The sequence below is a fragment of the Calidris pugnax genome, unplaced genomic scaffold (assembly GCF_001431845.1).
Source record: "Calidris pugnax isolate Ruff unplaced genomic scaffold, ASM143184v1 scaffold18, whole genome shotgun sequence".
In the NCBI taxonomy this organism is placed as follows: domain Eukaryota; kingdom Metazoa; phylum Chordata; class Aves; order Charadriiformes; family Scolopacidae; genus Calidris; species Calidris pugnax.
The window spans coordinates 19,198,351-19,215,048 of NW_015090812.1; the positions used below are offsets into that span (position 1 = coordinate 19,198,351).

Sequence of the window (16,698 nt, forward strand, 5' to 3'; positions counted from 1 at the left end):
CTCCCCATCAGCAAAGAGCAGACCTTATTTATAGCTAGCAACCTTGCACAGCAGGAGTCACCTCTGGGAAACGGGCTGCACTGCTTGGGTCAGCCAGGGCAAGTATCACAGAGTTGGACCCAGACTGGCACACAGCTGGTGCTTCTGTGTTAACCAATGCCTGTGCAACCTACCTTTAGTTATATTACAAGACACAGAACAGTATCCCAGCTGGCCTTTAAATATTTCCATGTCTCAAAGAAACCCCACGCTGCCAAAATCAAAAGAACTTAAAGGACCGTGTATTTCCACAATAGTTCAGAGATTTACATGACAGATTCCCCAACCCATGAAACTTCCACTGCAAGTGGCAATGGCCCCTCACATTTCTGACTGGTTCCCAATCTCCCTGCTTCCTCTTTGTTCCTGACATATCTGTTTAGAGAAGAAGCTTGTCCAGATTTTTCAATTTGTCTAATATACTACTTTAATATTTGAGACTGCATATTCCTTTGGTCAAATCCTTTGCAGATTTGATGTAGACATTCTCTGCATCATATATGCTGAATCCTGCACAGTCTGAAATACGGCTCAGAGAGCAAGGATGGCATCCTGTCAAGTACAGAGCCATGTTTCCTTTCATTCTTCAAACACCACTAGATCAATAAATCAAGGTGTCATGAAACTTGACACAGGAAAATTGAACAGGTATCATGAAATTATTGCTTTCAAAGCAATTTTGCATGAAACAAAACATGTAATAATTCCATATCAAATATAGTACTCTCACTGGGTCTCTAAGAAAACTTAGCATTCCTGATCACAGGAAGTTGAATTTTAGAATGCATTTGCTGTGATTTTTCTTGTAGACTGTCAACACTGTTACTTCATTTATAATAGTTCACAATGTGAAAGTTTATAATTTTTGTTAAAAGCAACCTTTAGCACCCGCCTAGCGTTTTTACCTGTCCAGAAATCACAGCAAATCACCAGTCTTTACCTCACCTGCTAATTTGGTTAGGCTACATCCAGAACAAAGGGCCACAATAAATGCCAAGGTAAGGGCTACACCCACTTATAAATCACACAGCCCCAAGACTCTTATTTAGCGAGTTAAACATTTACTAAGTTATAACCAGCAAAAAACACAAGTAGGTCCCTTAGACGATAACTGATTTGTCAGAGGAAAAGTCTTTAACAAGTATTTCTTAGACCCCTCACGGACATTTCTAATATATCTTTTTCCATCTGTTTTTCTTACCCCCACAAAAGAAGATCAAACTTCATCTGGACGGATACGTGCGTGAATAAAGCACAATAACACAACATCAAAAGGATTTATCATCTCAGACTGTATTTCCTTCAGTCCTCTACCCTGTCTTCATTTGCAAGGTGGTAGTGATAAATGTGACATCAAAATGCAGCCTGACGCTTTGGTTTCCGAATACCAAAGACAAAAAAGGTAAGATCCCAATTTTTTAAAATCTATTTAGGCTGGACACTAGTCTTAAGAAATGTGATGATAAAATCTGTTTTTCAATAGTAATTTGCATATTCCATAGCTCTTCATTCTGTTTTTCTTCCTTACTAAAAAAAATATCCTAGTTTATACATCTACAGTTATGGTGTGCATCTGGATTATGAGTTCTGTGCTAGTTGTATTAATCCCATGTACCTTCAATGCATTTGTGCCTATTCACAATAGATGAGTATCTAATTCAAAATTAGAACTACACAAATCTTAAAATATCTGTGTGACTGTGACTATATCTGTTCTTGGGAGACAAGGGGAAAACAGGGAGAGAGGATCCAAAGACAGGTGAAGAAGAAAGGAGAAGAGGATATTGAAATACAGTTAAAATTAACTGTTCTAAACCTGCTTCTGTGGCATTAAACTGTATTAGAGAGCGATTCTGAATACAGAAGAAACACTGTGGTCACTGTGACGATTTAGCCATCACCAAAGCAGCCACACATAGAAATAGTCATAGTCTACACAGGTACACAGATTGTGTGGTTTGACTTTAATTTAACCACAACTTTTGACTGTCAGAAGTAGAACTATTTCTTTTAATAGGAGACTCTAATTAGCCAGCTCTAGTTTAAACATTCTGTATGATCAGGAAAGGTAGCAAAAAGCATTGTGAGGAGAGCCATCACTGAAAAACAAGTATAAGCAAAGATGACTTTTGCCTTGCTGTGGGCATCTTTGGCCATCAGAGCCGTATCCATCCATGGGTTGACTTAAACATCTGCCACAATGAGTTTTCTGCTGCTTTATGTGATGATTCCATTATCAGAAATCACATTCTCATGAAGCTTGTGTTTGAACTAACTTCTCAGTTCCTAGCCTCCATAAATTATAACTCCTGGTCAGCTTTTCTCACTCTCAAAATTGGTTATTTCACCTTTCAAATATCCTATCACCTTAATCTTCTCTTTAAGTTGCTGAAAACAGATAATTTCAATCTCCTCTCTCTTGCTTCTCTAAATTTTATCCTCAGATTGCACTCTTATTTCAAAATTTCTCTTCTTCTGATTTTCTCTGTTGCATTTTGCCCCTTCCCACCCTAGCCCTCACCTTGTCTATAGAATTTGCCTGCATAGGTGTAGCTTCTTCTAAATGCAAGGGGCTTTCCTTTTGCATGAAGGAGAAATCTCCCCTGGCTGTTTACCTTCCTCTCACATCCTGCTTTAATAGCAATGCTCAGAATATTAATTTCAGATTGAACTCTCCAAGAAGAAAATAACCACAGCCATTGTTGCCTGCTTTGTAGTAAATTGCGACCCCAGACATCCATAGCTTGGGACCTGCTTCGGTAGAGACATTTGTCTGTTTTAGAGAAATAAGCAGATGAATTAGGAACTGGTTTAGAAATTACCAAATTTTCCTATGCTTTTTTCTTCCTCATTCATTTAATGATAGCTGTTAGTGTTCATTACTTCATTTAAATCACACACATGCATAATATATGGGGTATTTTCCTTAATAGCTTAGTTACAAATTAAATTAAAGTTTTCCTACACAGACTACCATGGGTTATTATTTCTACCTAGGAGTGTAGGATCTTAGTTCCACTATCAATCACACACCATGCATGTTACAATAAAAATTGAAATTATTACACAAAGGGATCGCTTGGATCCCTTTGATCACACTAGGTGAGTGCACACAAAGATGAGAAAGGAAAATCAAAGCTAATAAATGTGGTGTGAATTACCAGGACACTTTGCTGAACTCTGAACTAGCTGTAGGTATGTTTACATGGCAATATTTGGTCAAGAAATGGACACAGCATTATCTTAGGTAAGTGAAGATGAAGATGTAGCTGCATACACAGCTGTAGCCAGAAATGTAAAGAAGATATAGAGGCTGAAACTGTGAATAACAAAATGTTAGAATGCATTTATATAAATCATTAGCACGAATTTGTCTAGAATATTTTTCCTGGTTTACACTCTGATCTCTGCATCTATGGAAAGGATTTTTGAGATTTAGAACAGACTTAGGGAAGGATAAAAAAAGACCTTACTCCCCAAAAAACAGAATATTGTTTTCAAAACAATTCAGAAGAGAGCAGATAAAGTAAGGAAGATGAAAAAACTCCTGATCTGTGTGCATCTGTTTTCAAAAGCAATGAGGCATTTCGTAAAAGGTAGAAAATTAAAATAATACCTTTATACTCAATATGTAAACCAACCGTGGAACATGTTGCCACAGAAGGCTGTTGAAACCTGTGATTCAATATTAAGAAAGGGATTGAGTAGTTATTTCCAGAATTTTCAAGTATAATCAGGATATCACCTTTGTAGAAAAATTATTTAATGTTTCCAAATTCAAATCAATCTTTAATTGCTACAGATCAGGTAAGGCCCATGAGGGGAGAGCAGATTATACTTTATCTGCCTAGTGTGAGGCTGGTAGGCCTTTGTCAGAAGTATCAGTACCGGGCTGTGCAGCATTGGCAAAGGAGGTAACACACCTTGGTGCAGCTTGGCTCCCTTGCCAGGAGGGCATTTTGGGTTTCCTAGATTTGACAACAGTCAGTAGTCCAATAGGGTTAACACTCTTGAATGCTCATATTAGGGGGAATAAAGAATGTACTTTAACATGAAAATGCAACACAAATGCATATTAAAATTCAAATTAAAATATTAAAATAAATTCATATTAAAATATTGATTTAATACATTTTCAAAGTTTGCGCACTTCCACTTGCCCACACATTAGACTTTTTCTAACCTGCATTGGGTTTGGGGTTTTTTTTATACAAATCATCAAGAACATTATTTTGTCAACAGGAAAACTAGCATGGCAGAAAGAGGCTCTGTGGTCAGCAGAGGGAGTCAGCCACTTCCAGAAAGCACCTCATCTATTTTAGTATTTTAGGAATAGCCAAAGTGCCCTCCAGAGATTCTCATCTCCACTGACTGCAGAGGGGATCTAAAGTCTCTCCTACATTTATAGTGGGACTTGTAAATGGAGTTGGTGGAATGATACTCTCCCACAAACTCCAAAACAATATTGGTCCAGAATTAGTTTGATCTCTGGATGTCTATCTCAACAGATAATCGCTCTGCCTGTGACAGGTACTAAGCAGATGCAGTTTAATACATAGTAAAGATTTTCATTGAGTTCGGTTTGAAAAATATCACACATTTTAAAAATGAAAATAAATCCAACCTCAGGCATTGAGAAGGCTGAAATCAAATTCTGGCAGCTTCAGTCCAAAAAATGGCCATTGATTTCTGTAGCCTTTTTCCTGAAGAAAGGACATATAAAACTGTGCCAGTATTTGCATGCTCCTGGTGGCTGAAGTGTCATGGTAAATTCCTCTCAGAAATCCAGGACCTAGATGAAGAAAAAGGTTTTCAAATTTTTCAGCAGTGGTCTAGTGCCATTCCTCTTCCAATTTGCATCAGAAAAACATTTTTTAAAAAAATTCCTGGTGAGACTGTCAGAAGTACACAGGACATGGCTATAGGGAGCAAAAGGCAGATAGCGAACAAGCAGTGCTGTGATTGCCTGGCACTGTCCATGTCACCTTCAGGCTGGGACTTGTATAAATCAGTCACAACCAGCTACACCACTGATAGCAAAGTTTATCTGCACACAGAGCAATGGGACCCTGTATTATTTCACTAATTTAAGTACTTGGAAGCAGCAAAGAAAGGCACAATAGGTCATGTCATGATAGTCTGAAGGTAGAAGGATTCAGGGGAGGGTAGAAGGCTGGGTGTTGAGGGAAAGTCTGGACTGACTCAGAGCGACAGCAATAATAGCCTGTTTGACTACAGTCTATCAGTGCACACAACTTCCAGCAGTGCTACACAGCAGGACTTAGTAGTAACAATAGTAACTCAACATCTATCCAGCTGTCTCCAGGTGGAATTGTCTGCCACAGAGTAACTTTCCAGAGGCATTTGAATCAGAGTAAACTGGTACTCACAGAATGCGCTCATGACTTAAGAGATCTGCTTCTATTTGTTTAAAGACACTTCCAGTTTTGGAATTCCAGGGGGAATTCACAATCAACTATGGAATATAGTGTCAGATTCTCCACTGCTGTATATTTCCATACATGACAGCGGAGAATGTGCTTCCTAGCAAACACCAGGATGGTGTAGTTATAGGTGTTTTTCTATCTATAGTTTTCTAGCTATAGCACCAAACCTTCACTTATTATCATTTTGGAAAGGTTCCCTTTACTTAAGCTAGAGCCAACACAGTTCTCTTAGTCTATTTAATTCCTGCACACCTTGAAATACCTTTGTCCATATCGATTACTAAACAGATTAGAAGAATCAAGTTTCCCAAAGGCTCAATGGCAAGCGGTTAGTATGAAAGGGAAACCTCTAATGAGCAGCACTTATCTATTAGCCATTAGCTAGGGAGATTCCCACTCCTTCTGTTGACGGAGAGAAATTTCAACAGGAAGATTACCCAGATCTGATAAGGAATATTCCCAGCATAGGAAGGTCTCATAGTTAATACATGGTAATAATAATCATCTAACATTTAAAGAGCTTTGAGCAGTGCAAACAGTTTCAAAAATACTTGTTTATGGATTCATTGTGGTATAAATGACCTAAAATTCAGTGGTGCCATGCTGATATCTTAATTCTCAACATCATATATCATTTTCGACTTTGGACAAGCCATGCACTGAATGAAAAAGTGAATATAGACCCACGGACAAGTTAAATCATGGGAGAAGAGGTGAATTTTTCCCTGGTTTACTTTATAACACTGTACTTACCTTTGGTCTGTAATAAAATCCCTGAAATGAGCATACCATAGCAATTTTCAGGCAATTATCAAATATAAGAAAGACTTTGGAGATAACACTGACTCAGCAAGCCCTTAACGGGCCTGCCAGGAAATGTTCTTATGAAAACAAAGCATAGAAGCTACCGCAGAGTTCCTTGACTTCTCAAAATGTCTGCTGGTGGACCAGATATCAAATTACATAGTCTATATCAATACACACACACACACACACACACAAAAGTTATACAAACCACTACTTTTTGCTGGTTTCTTGACTTGTTCTTTTCTGGCAATTGCCACATGAAAGTTACAGAAAAGCATGGCTCCCTCTGTGATATATACACGAAAACAGAATGACAGTCAAATCATTCTCCTAATCTGATTTTTAAGACAGAGAGGTCACAACATCTTAATATTTAACTAAGAAATCTAGGCTGTTTAAAGCTTGTTACAGAAAGCTGGAATATTTTTACAATTCCATTTACTTGTAGCTCCATTTCTGCAGTTCTGTGTATTTTCTATTTGAGGAATTTCTGAATGTGCAAAACTGCCTTAGCTATAAAGTTATTCCATGCACTATATAACTCTGAGAAATTACTCAAGAGATCAGAATTCTATAACCTGAACAAAATACCATGCAACTCTCTGGCTTCAGACTGCAGAAAAAGAATGAAGAAAGCAGCCATGCTTTTTTGGGAGGCCTGAAAATATTCACTAAAGAAGAAAAAATGCCAGATTTGTCAGATCGTGAATCCATGTCACAAAAATGACTCAAGACCTCTCTTAAGTAGGTTACAAACATCTTTGTCACGGTGGCTGCACCCATAATACCTGACCACACCCATTTATAGAACAAGATCAACTAACTAGAAATACATCAGGACACAGGCTCCAAGACCCTTGCACTTTAACAGCTGCACACGGAGGTGGACACGTGGCCCCCAAGCCCAGTTCTAAAGTTTCTGCTGATGACTAGAGTGGAATTTGGGTGTGAATCCATTCATCTTCCATTCCTCTGTCTAGAATGTGATAAGGCCAAGCCAACAATTCAGGCTACAGTTGCGCTTCTTCCTTAAATGCCTTCTTTTCCTGTTTGCCACATTTCCGTTTCAAAAGGCCATCTCCTGTGAGAATAAAGAGCTCAAGAAGCAAATCAAAATAATAACTTTTTACATTTCATGATGAGATGTTTAAAGCACTCATCTTCCTTCACATTCCCAAACGTTTTTTCAGCTCACAGCTATTTCAAAGATGTATTTGAGATCTGGGCACAAACAGTGCTTTGCTTCTATATTTATGGTAAAATCTTATTTCTTTGTATGTAAAGATTACAAATGTTTTCCATCTTCAAATAGATGGCAGTGCAACTTGCTTCATTCAGAAGAAAGTTTCCATTAGTCTGGAAACAGCTAATTTGGCAATGCTAGCAGAGGAAACAGTAAGATGGAAAATACAGCAGCTGTTATGTGAAAGAGAATTAAGTGGGAAAACTAAGAAAGGTTTGTTTCCAAGCCTGGGTTTGTCCAACAGTTAGAGTTTCATTGTGATGGCCTACCAAAAGCAAGTACTTGAAGGTAAGTATTTGTCCCCTACAGAGACTGGAATGTGAAATATTTGAAACTTGCTCTGGGTTGCAAGAGATGCTGAAATCTTTATAATGTGGTACTTAAGTCAGAGTCTTGGGGAAAGTCTACCATGGAGACTACCAACTGCAGAAAAAACAATTTTTCAAGGAAAAAGGCAGCACGAGGAATATGAAGCAGCCAGTGGAAAAAATCTGAACACGAGTTATGCTCATGGGATCATGCAAACATTTGTGCAAACAACTTCTACCACTTTTTGTATCAGCTTAAGAGGTAGATACAATCAGTCCCTACATTAAGACTGTGGGGAAAGGAGAACAGAGGTTTTTCCCTGCTAGCGACTGTGGCTGTAACTGAGGTCAAAGACTGCAAAGACACCAGGCCTATCGCAACGTTTTACACCCAGCAGAGAGGATGAGGTCAGGAGACAGCACCGTAATAGCAAAAGGAACCCTGTGAAGTCTTCTGGGAATCGAGACCTTTAAACGCAGTAATAGAAATAAAACACTGTCACTGAAATGACCTTTACTCTAGTTGACCCATCCCCTCATTAAGCTGCAGAATACTGATGGGCTAAGCGCAGTCATTAACTGTTTTCATGAGATTTTTTCATGTTTCACTGAAAACTGAGAAAAGGCAAAATCACTTCTTTGCAAATGCAGCTTTTGAACAGGCAGCAAGGTGACTCATGATGAATAATGAAAAACCTGGCTAAGCACTGCATTTCATTAGAGAAAAGCTCTGAAAAGGGGACTCTTCTGCAAGATTGGGCACAGCCTTTATACTTAGAAGCCTGGGACTTATTACAACTATAGCTTCTCTGACTTCAAAGATACCCAGAGAATGAATTTGGCCCTGTTTGCTTTTGTAATGGCTGAGTAGCCAAAAATGAAAGCTAAAAGACTCAGGAAACACCAGGGTAATCTAATGCAGCAAGTGCAGAGCTCCCAGTTGACTCCAGAATATCCAGGATGATGTGTCTTGACTGCCATTTGTCCACATGCTGCTGCTGCTAGAAATCAAAGATTTATCTTCTTCAAAAAACTTCTTGGCAGATACTCCCAATTGCGCTGCACAGTAATTCAATGAACTGAAGCACATTAATGTAGTTTGTCTTGTATTTGTGCAGGGGGCAAATATATTCCACTATAGACTTAATCCTTAGCTTCCATTTCCCATACAGATGCTCTGTCTTCAGGCAACAAGCTTGACCTTGAATTTGCCCAGACAGAGCTTACAATTATATGTTTTCAACTACAAATACTTCATTTCTAGGTGATCTTTTCCTCCTCAGTCCCTGCATAGTAGAGATGACCGTGCCCTGGGATTGCTCAGTGGAGTCCAAAAAGAGTCAGCAAATTCCATAGGAAAAATTCCTTACGATTAGACGGAAACTCTTCTAATCAATCCTTATATTTCAAGGTGTTCTTTTACATAGTGAAAGAAAAACTGAACTGTATCTATTTACAAACATATTAGTTTACTTAAGAATTAGATTTTAGGGATGCTTAAACTACTAATGCATGGCTGCTGTTTCTGGGTCATGCACTGTGATCCATGCAAAACTCTGCATAAAGATGGACATGGTCCATCCCCCATGTGGGATTTTTGGTTGAAGTTCAAGAATTTTTGTTTCAAAATAAACACATTCCTTCAAAGAGGCTCACAGAGTACACAGAAATGACCTTCTTTGAGGTGAGAATTGAACTGCAGTAAGAAGTGATATTTCCCATCTACATGGAGCTTTTCAAGGGCTCCCAGGTAGAAGATAAATCCAGGCTGTTTATTATTCCTAGCATAACTCTACAACATCGATCAAAATAACAGACAATGATACTCAATCTTCCTTACAAAGTTGACGCTGGAGGGATAAAGATTGTATGTGTGTCATTAGAAAGATACCCACAAGAAATGTTATTTTATAAAACTACCCCCAGGAGTCTGTGAGTGAGCCAAATCCTACCTCACGTGTGCCACGGAAAATTACATCTAGCTTTCCAGTCAATTTTGAGCATTAGAAGAGTAATGTTCTTTTGCCTGTCTCCCTTGGTGCAGATGAGATGCTAAGCTGTTTGGCCAGCCCCTTCTTCAGCCCAAGCTTGCAATATCCCAGCAGATGCTATAAAGAAATTACATTGCACAGCCAGAACCTTCTTCAACAAATATGATCTCTACTATCTCTCTGATAATTAAAGCTACTCCCCCCTCCCTCACCCCCCAGGAGCAAACTCTGTGCTGTAACTCAGGGGACTAAAGCTCTTTAGAACCTGATGTCGGTCGACAGTGCCCAGAGCTGATCACGAACAGCAGGCCTGATTCTGTGCATCGGTGACAGAAACCTGAAGTAACTCTGTCAAGGTTACACATACCAAATTTGGGGGACGTAGGCTAGATCTGAACTGGTAAACAGACATAGAGAATCAGGCTCTATAAATCGAGGATCAGGTTCTATATAATTAACTCCTAGCCACGTTAAGTTGTTAGTATTAATTACCCTATGCTGCAGGCTGGAAGGGTCACAATCAGTAACTATGAAGTGTGTACTAGTACTCATAGCTCTCAGAGCTATGGTATACAAGCACCTATAGACACTTCCTCTGCAACATAAGTTTAATTCAGTACAAAAACTTGCAGAGGGAGGTGCTGGTACCCTCAGAAGGAACCACTATCATGTCAGGACTTCAGAAGAGAGACAACTCTCTCTTACATTAAAATCCCCATTCATGCACTGTCTTTCTGCTCCCACTGAGTTTCATGCAGTCTGATGACTGTGTCATTGTGTTGTTTCCACACTTAAGATACCGTGTCATCCCACATTTACCTGCCAGAACACAACCCAGCCCTCTTCACAGCCAGTGCAGACCCTGCCAGGATCTGGCGAAACATGTATAGAATCTACCCACCCACGACAGGCAGCTGACATCTACAAGCCCTAGCAGGTTCATCCCTGGAGCAAGGCCAGTTTCTGTGCTGCTTTTTTTGAAAGTGCTTCCTTTACTCCAGCTGAACAAGTCATACTAGATGTGCTGTTGGTTAAGCTTTCCGTGCTCCTACTTCTCCTATAAACAGTGGTAGGTAGAGGTTTACTCTATTACTGTTCTTACTGATGCCACACTGACTCTGCTCTATGGCCATCCTGTAACTCCATTTATTTGTCAGAGTGAGGTATCAGCTGAGCAAGCCCTGCCTCATTCCTAGCGTGGGAGCTGAACTGCTGACCAAAGAACTTTCAAGCTTTGTTATTATATACCTGCTGATGGCCAGACAAAAGACCAAGCCACAGATCATGAATACTGCCTCTTCAGCAGCTTACTTTCTCATGTATCAGTTAACATTTTCCTAGCATTCATCATGGTCTCTGATCCTCATGATCTTCTCCCTGTTTTATGTGTTCTTGAGGTTACCTTTATAATAAGATCTCTTCCAGAAGTTCAAGCATGATCTAATTTGATTGTTTCCAGAGGTGCTAAGCCACATCTATAAATTAGTTATTGACATGAAATAGTACCAAAAGTAAAATGAAATCAAACTAATCGGAAGATAGTTGGCTTCCTGTATGTTTCTCTAATTATTTTTTTTTTCCTGGTCTAAATACCCTTTCTAGGGTTAATTTTCCCCTCATCTCACTCCTTGTCAGTACTACAGCCCAGAGAAATCTCCCACTACACCAGATGCATTTTTCTGCCAGTCCCGTATGACTACTCATCAGAAACATCAGTTTATTTCCATATTATGACTGTTCAGGACCATGACTCACTATGTCCTACCTTTCCCATTAAATTTTGCAACCTTTCAGACAGCAAAATGTTCTAGATCTTTCCCAAACTGGAAGGTATTATTAGAAAAAACAACACTATAAATACCATAAAACAGGCTATTGTCTAGAATAAATACAGATAGCCAAGTTTAAAAATGAGTTAAGTAGTTACAGCTAAAGTTGGAGAGAGAGTGGAAGGCTAAGTCAGTCCAGCTACCTTTAGATGATCTTTGGTCACAGTAAGTATTGAATCATGTTATGTTATTTAAAGTATGTTAAATACGTGTTTTCTAACAGCGCACTTTGCCCAGTATAGATAAGGTCTCTAACATTATCAGAAGAGGTAGCACATACAAAGCATCACAGATTTCAAGCCCAGCCTTTTATGAAGGCCCTTTCTATTTTCTTAGGTTATAAGCTCACTGCTGGCACCACTGCCTGCCCGAGTGTTTGTAAAGCATCTAGTATGGCAGGAGCACAACACGCTTCGTTTGTTGTAAAAGGCTCTGCACAGATTATGTTCGGAATGAATGAAGGAGGGGTTACTTACAGAGACACCTGTATGAGAGGGATATCCGCATTTGTGGATTTTACATTCACTGATACACACTTTGCTGCTACATGTAGGCAGGTAGAGAGGGGTATTATTATCTCTTCTGCCCAATATTGTGGCTTGTGCCGTATCTACACCACACAACAATCTATCACCAATGACTACCACTTATCAAAGCAGAAGGAATTCAATACCAACTAGATGCTCAGTTATTGAAAAGTCACATTCTTTGTTTCAAAAGCCAATAAACAAGAGAATTTGTGGTCTCTCCTTGCATGAATAGATGTTTGCTGCACACAGAAGCAGACTTCTTGCACTGCTGACAGAGGCAGAGCTTCTAACAGCTCTTCTGTGTTTGGAGGTCACTGTCTTGAGTCTTCAGAAAACTACCTGTGGGCGTCACAAGAGCCGTCCGAGCCCCCTTGAAAACCTGCCCCAGTGTGCTGAGCCTGTCACACACACAGTGCATTTGTAAAGAGCAGCGGTGCCTGCTGCAGCAAACATCCCTGTCACAAAGATTAAACTGAGGCAGTGATACCACTTGCAATGTAACAGAAATGGTGCTTCTGCCAGGTGGGAGTAGTACAATTCCTCCCAGGTAGTTCATCTTCATGCCATCGGGCTGACCCCTGAGGAAACCCTGAGCGCAAGGAGACACTGGGTTTACCAGAAGCCCTGTTTAGCGGTTGCATTTTCTGCTGCATATCAAAAGAGCCAGGGACTCCTGCACAAGCTGTGACTAAGGAGAAATTCAATGGCAGCCCCTGTCTCAGCCTCCAGTCTCCCAGGGTGAAAAATGCCACTCCTCATCACCAAACCAAGTGCTGTCATCTGCTAATGCATAACATCAGCCTGGTTGCTGATTTAGAAAGGGCACCAAGATGAGATCTGAACTATAGCCCGCTGTGAAGATAGTCAGCCTGCTATATTCAAACAGTCTCAGCACGCAAAGAATTGAGAAGTCAGCCAAGCCACACAGAGACGTTTTTTGAGAGGTACTAAATCACATGACAGGACCTTCTCTTGGCAAATTGACAGGGGCAGGTTGCTTTTAGCAAATACACCTACTTCCAAAAAAGGATGGTGATAACATAAAATGATTAGTAGAGGAGAGTGTTCAAGGGCAAATCATATTTGCTAATGACAACTATAGTATATTAGCCTGCTGCTGGGTCTGCTCCATCCAAAATAATTTGTTAAAAGATAAAGTTATGGAGATTAGTAAGGCACAGCAGCCTATTGTAAGAGAAATAAAATCGAACAGAAACACACTTTGAAATGTAGGCAGCTCATACTTCACAGTGAGCACTTGCTTATGACTTCCAGGGTTTTCAACAGGAATCAAGCAGCTGTTTCAGTTCTTTTCTGAGCTGGGATAGCCTGCATTTTGGCAGCACAATTTTGGCAATATTACATTATTGCTATGGCTGGTTGCAATTGTTATTTTGCATGGACATCCATAAGTCAAAAAGGCTGTTTAAAGTGATTTTTTTCCTAATATTTATTTTACCAAATGACCCACCATCACTTTAGCTGGATTCTGAATTCAAATCACATCTAAATGGCTGTGCAAGAAGTAGTCCGTGTTCAGTAACAGCACTCCTTCCCCGTGAGCTAGAAGGTACTGTTCTACCCATCTGTCAGATAGGAAGCAGGAAAAACACAGTGAATTTACACAAACTCATTCAGACTTCATCTAGGCTCGTGACAAGACAGTGAGGAGACAGTACTTATGCTTACATTTTGTTACTCAGACCATCAAACAACCAGCAAATCCAATCCGCATTTGAAAATCACCGATTCTGGATTATAAAAGACAGCTTAAGATGTACAAAGTTCCAAGAGGACAGTTGCGAGCAAGTGGATTCAGCAACTGTCACAACAAACATGTTCTGTAAATATGTTCTGTAACTGGTACAGTAGGACTGGAGATGCTATTATAATCCTGACAGCTAACTGTCAAAAACACCACCTACCTGTGACAAATCACAAATTCTGATGTGTTAGATTTTTAAAAAATTTCTTCCAGTGATGTGAAAAGGCAGAAGAATATTGAAAAAATATCGATAAAAAAATCTATTTGAATTGTTCTGTAAGAAGTGTTGTCGGTAAGACATTTGCTTCTAAATAACTGGAATAATTTTACTTGTCTTTATGTATCTAAGAATAATTGCCAAAAAAATGGTAGATGAGGAGTTGAATATATTGGTTAGGTTATTGGTTAGGTATAAATGTTAAATAAATTTCGTTTAAGAGAAGAGTCTTATTCCCACCTGCACTCTTACTTGTGTCTGTCAACCTCTAGGAAACTGTTATCTTCAGAGAAAACATGGAAATATTTCATCCAAACTAGAAAGCGCTTCCTGAGATTTTAAGGAAAGCCTAGGTGTTCTCACAACCTGAAAACAGCTCCAGAGGAACTGCAGGAGAGCAGAGTGTTTCTGATGGCTGGGGGGCAGAATGGCTGGGGAGAATGGAATACCAGCCCTGTGTCAGGGATTTTTGATGCTCGTATTTCGGTAAATGCCCAAAAATAGTACTAACAAGTTTAACTGACTTTTTTGATTAAGCCATTTTTGTACCATCTAATTTGATGCTTTCCTGAATATGCTAACAAATTTGTCAGGCTTTGAGACAGTTTTCATCACTTTGCTTTTGCCACTCCCCCAGAATTACTTTCCATTGATTACAAGGCCAAAGGAACCAGCTTTTTTGAGTCTGCAGCAATGGAAACTGCACTCAGACCTTGTTGCATTAACTATTCAATATCCCTGTTAAAAAACTCTTCTAGCATGCAGAAATTTCAATTTTCATCTAGTCACTGAATTTCATTATAAGTTTGCTAAAGTAAAAAGCCCTTTATTATCAAACTTCTGTTTCTTACAGTGTTACTTAAGAACAACTTAACTTTCTATTTAATAAGTTAACCTCCTTTTGCAGAATGCAGTTTATATTAAATCCTTCTATCATTCTTCTCATAACATTCTAGTCAGATTTTAGCATCCCTCTTGAAACTCTGCCAGCAAAATTGGACTATCTATTTCACTTCGCATTCCCAAGTACAGAGGGACTTGAAATCTCTTTAGAACTTTAGCCATTTTAGCTACAGGTTTGCTATCAGAGTTAATATTCATTTGATTATCCAGCATGACTCAGAATCAGGAGGTTTCAGGACAGTGCCTTTATCTGAGGCATTTCGTCCTTTCTAAACATATGACCCTGCTTTTGACAGTATTGAAACGAATGTTGGTATGAGCACGCATTCTGCTAGTGCTCCAGATCACCCCATGCCACTGAACTGTCATCTTTACTTTTTATCTCTCACAATATCTCTGTTCTTGAGTTGGCATTACATAAACTTCATTCCTAATGAAGATATCAGTGAAAATAATATACCCACTCTACTACTTTGCCCAGAAGTAACATCAAATTAGAGAGACAGAATTTATCTCCCATGTGTTGGTACTCACTTTGCCACTTTCCTTTAATGAGCTATTAGATCTTGTATCAGCTGACCCAACACTGTGCCTGGAACTGATGACGCTAGACTGACAAGCCAAAAAGTATCTGGGTCATAGTATTTACCTCTTTTAATAGCAATGCACATTTCTCTCAGGGATTTTAAACTGTAGTATATGCTACAGACAAAATCAATAACTTCTTTTGAAGATTACACTTCTAATTATTGTATTAAAGAATGTTTAAGGAAAAACTATTCTTCTCCATTCAAGAGAACGTGGTATCTGCAAAGGAGAGAAGTCACCGCCAAGACTTTAAGGTTTTGTGAAAACAGCTATTACTGTCTTCAAATATCACAGCAGTTCAGCTGGAAAGTAATGTAGTTTGTTTGAAGTCACTAGAAACTCTGTCAAACTTCAATACGATATGGTAGATGTATAAACTCTTTCTTGACTGTGTAGCATTACTCACTCTTCATTTAATGCAGGCCTATGAACACTAATTCTGATCCCTCATAGCCCTGAGCGGAGAGAAAAAACACACAAAAATAATTTTGCTGTTCACTCAACTCTTCTTTAAAGTGTTGTCAATTTATTCTCTACTTCTATATCACAAGTTTCTCTTGCAAAAAAGTTTTTATATGGTAATGAAGATGTAAGTTGCTAGCATTTTTTTATTCATGTTTAACAGAGCAAAGAAGAATTTTCAGTGATTATATTATTTGCCCAGCCAATATATTAATCCTTAGGCAAAAATTCTCTGATCACGACACCTAACAGTAAGCCATTACCAGTTCAATCAGACGGGTCTAGATTGAGTTGCTTTCAATCAGTTTCAGTATTTTGAAAAAAAAGCCTCAGATCAAAACACTGAGGAGTACAAAAGGCCACTTACAGTTTGACTTCACAAGCACAGTCTTCCTGCTGCACAAGGGTACATCAAAATCTCAACCACCATGAACGCGGTGCTGTTGGTTTAGCTCTAAGCAGCACTGGGTTTGAATTACAATAATTGTAAACTAGTACTGTCATTTACATTATGTCTCTCATACATGTGAGCCCTAAAAAAAAAAAAAAAAAAAAAAAAAAAAAAAAAA

At 39.0% G+C, this 16,698-nt stretch overlaps 1 protein-coding gene and 1 long non-coding RNA gene across 2 annotated transcripts in view; one reads left to right on the forward strand and one right to left on the reverse strand.

The window, feature by feature from the left end:
* Positions 1–1,038: 1,038 nt before the first annotated feature.
* Positions 1,039–16,698, forward strand: part of PALMD (palmdelphin) — a 56,155-nt gene continuing 40,495 nt past the window's right edge. Inside the window, exon 1 of the mRNA XM_014939162.1 lies at positions 1,039–1,441. Coding sequence (XP_014794648.1) covers positions 1,398–1,441 — 44 coding nt within the window. The 5' untranslated portion in view covers positions 1,039–1,397. The remainder of the gene's footprint in view (positions 1,442–16,698) is intronic.
* LOC106886345 overlaps positions 15,982–16,698 on the reverse strand; it is a 34,503-nt gene continuing 33,786 nt past the window's right edge. The window contains exon 9 of the long non-coding RNA XR_001411636.1: positions 15,982–16,662. This is a non-coding gene — a long non-coding RNA (uncharacterized LOC106886345). The remainder of the gene's footprint in view (positions 16,663–16,698) is intronic.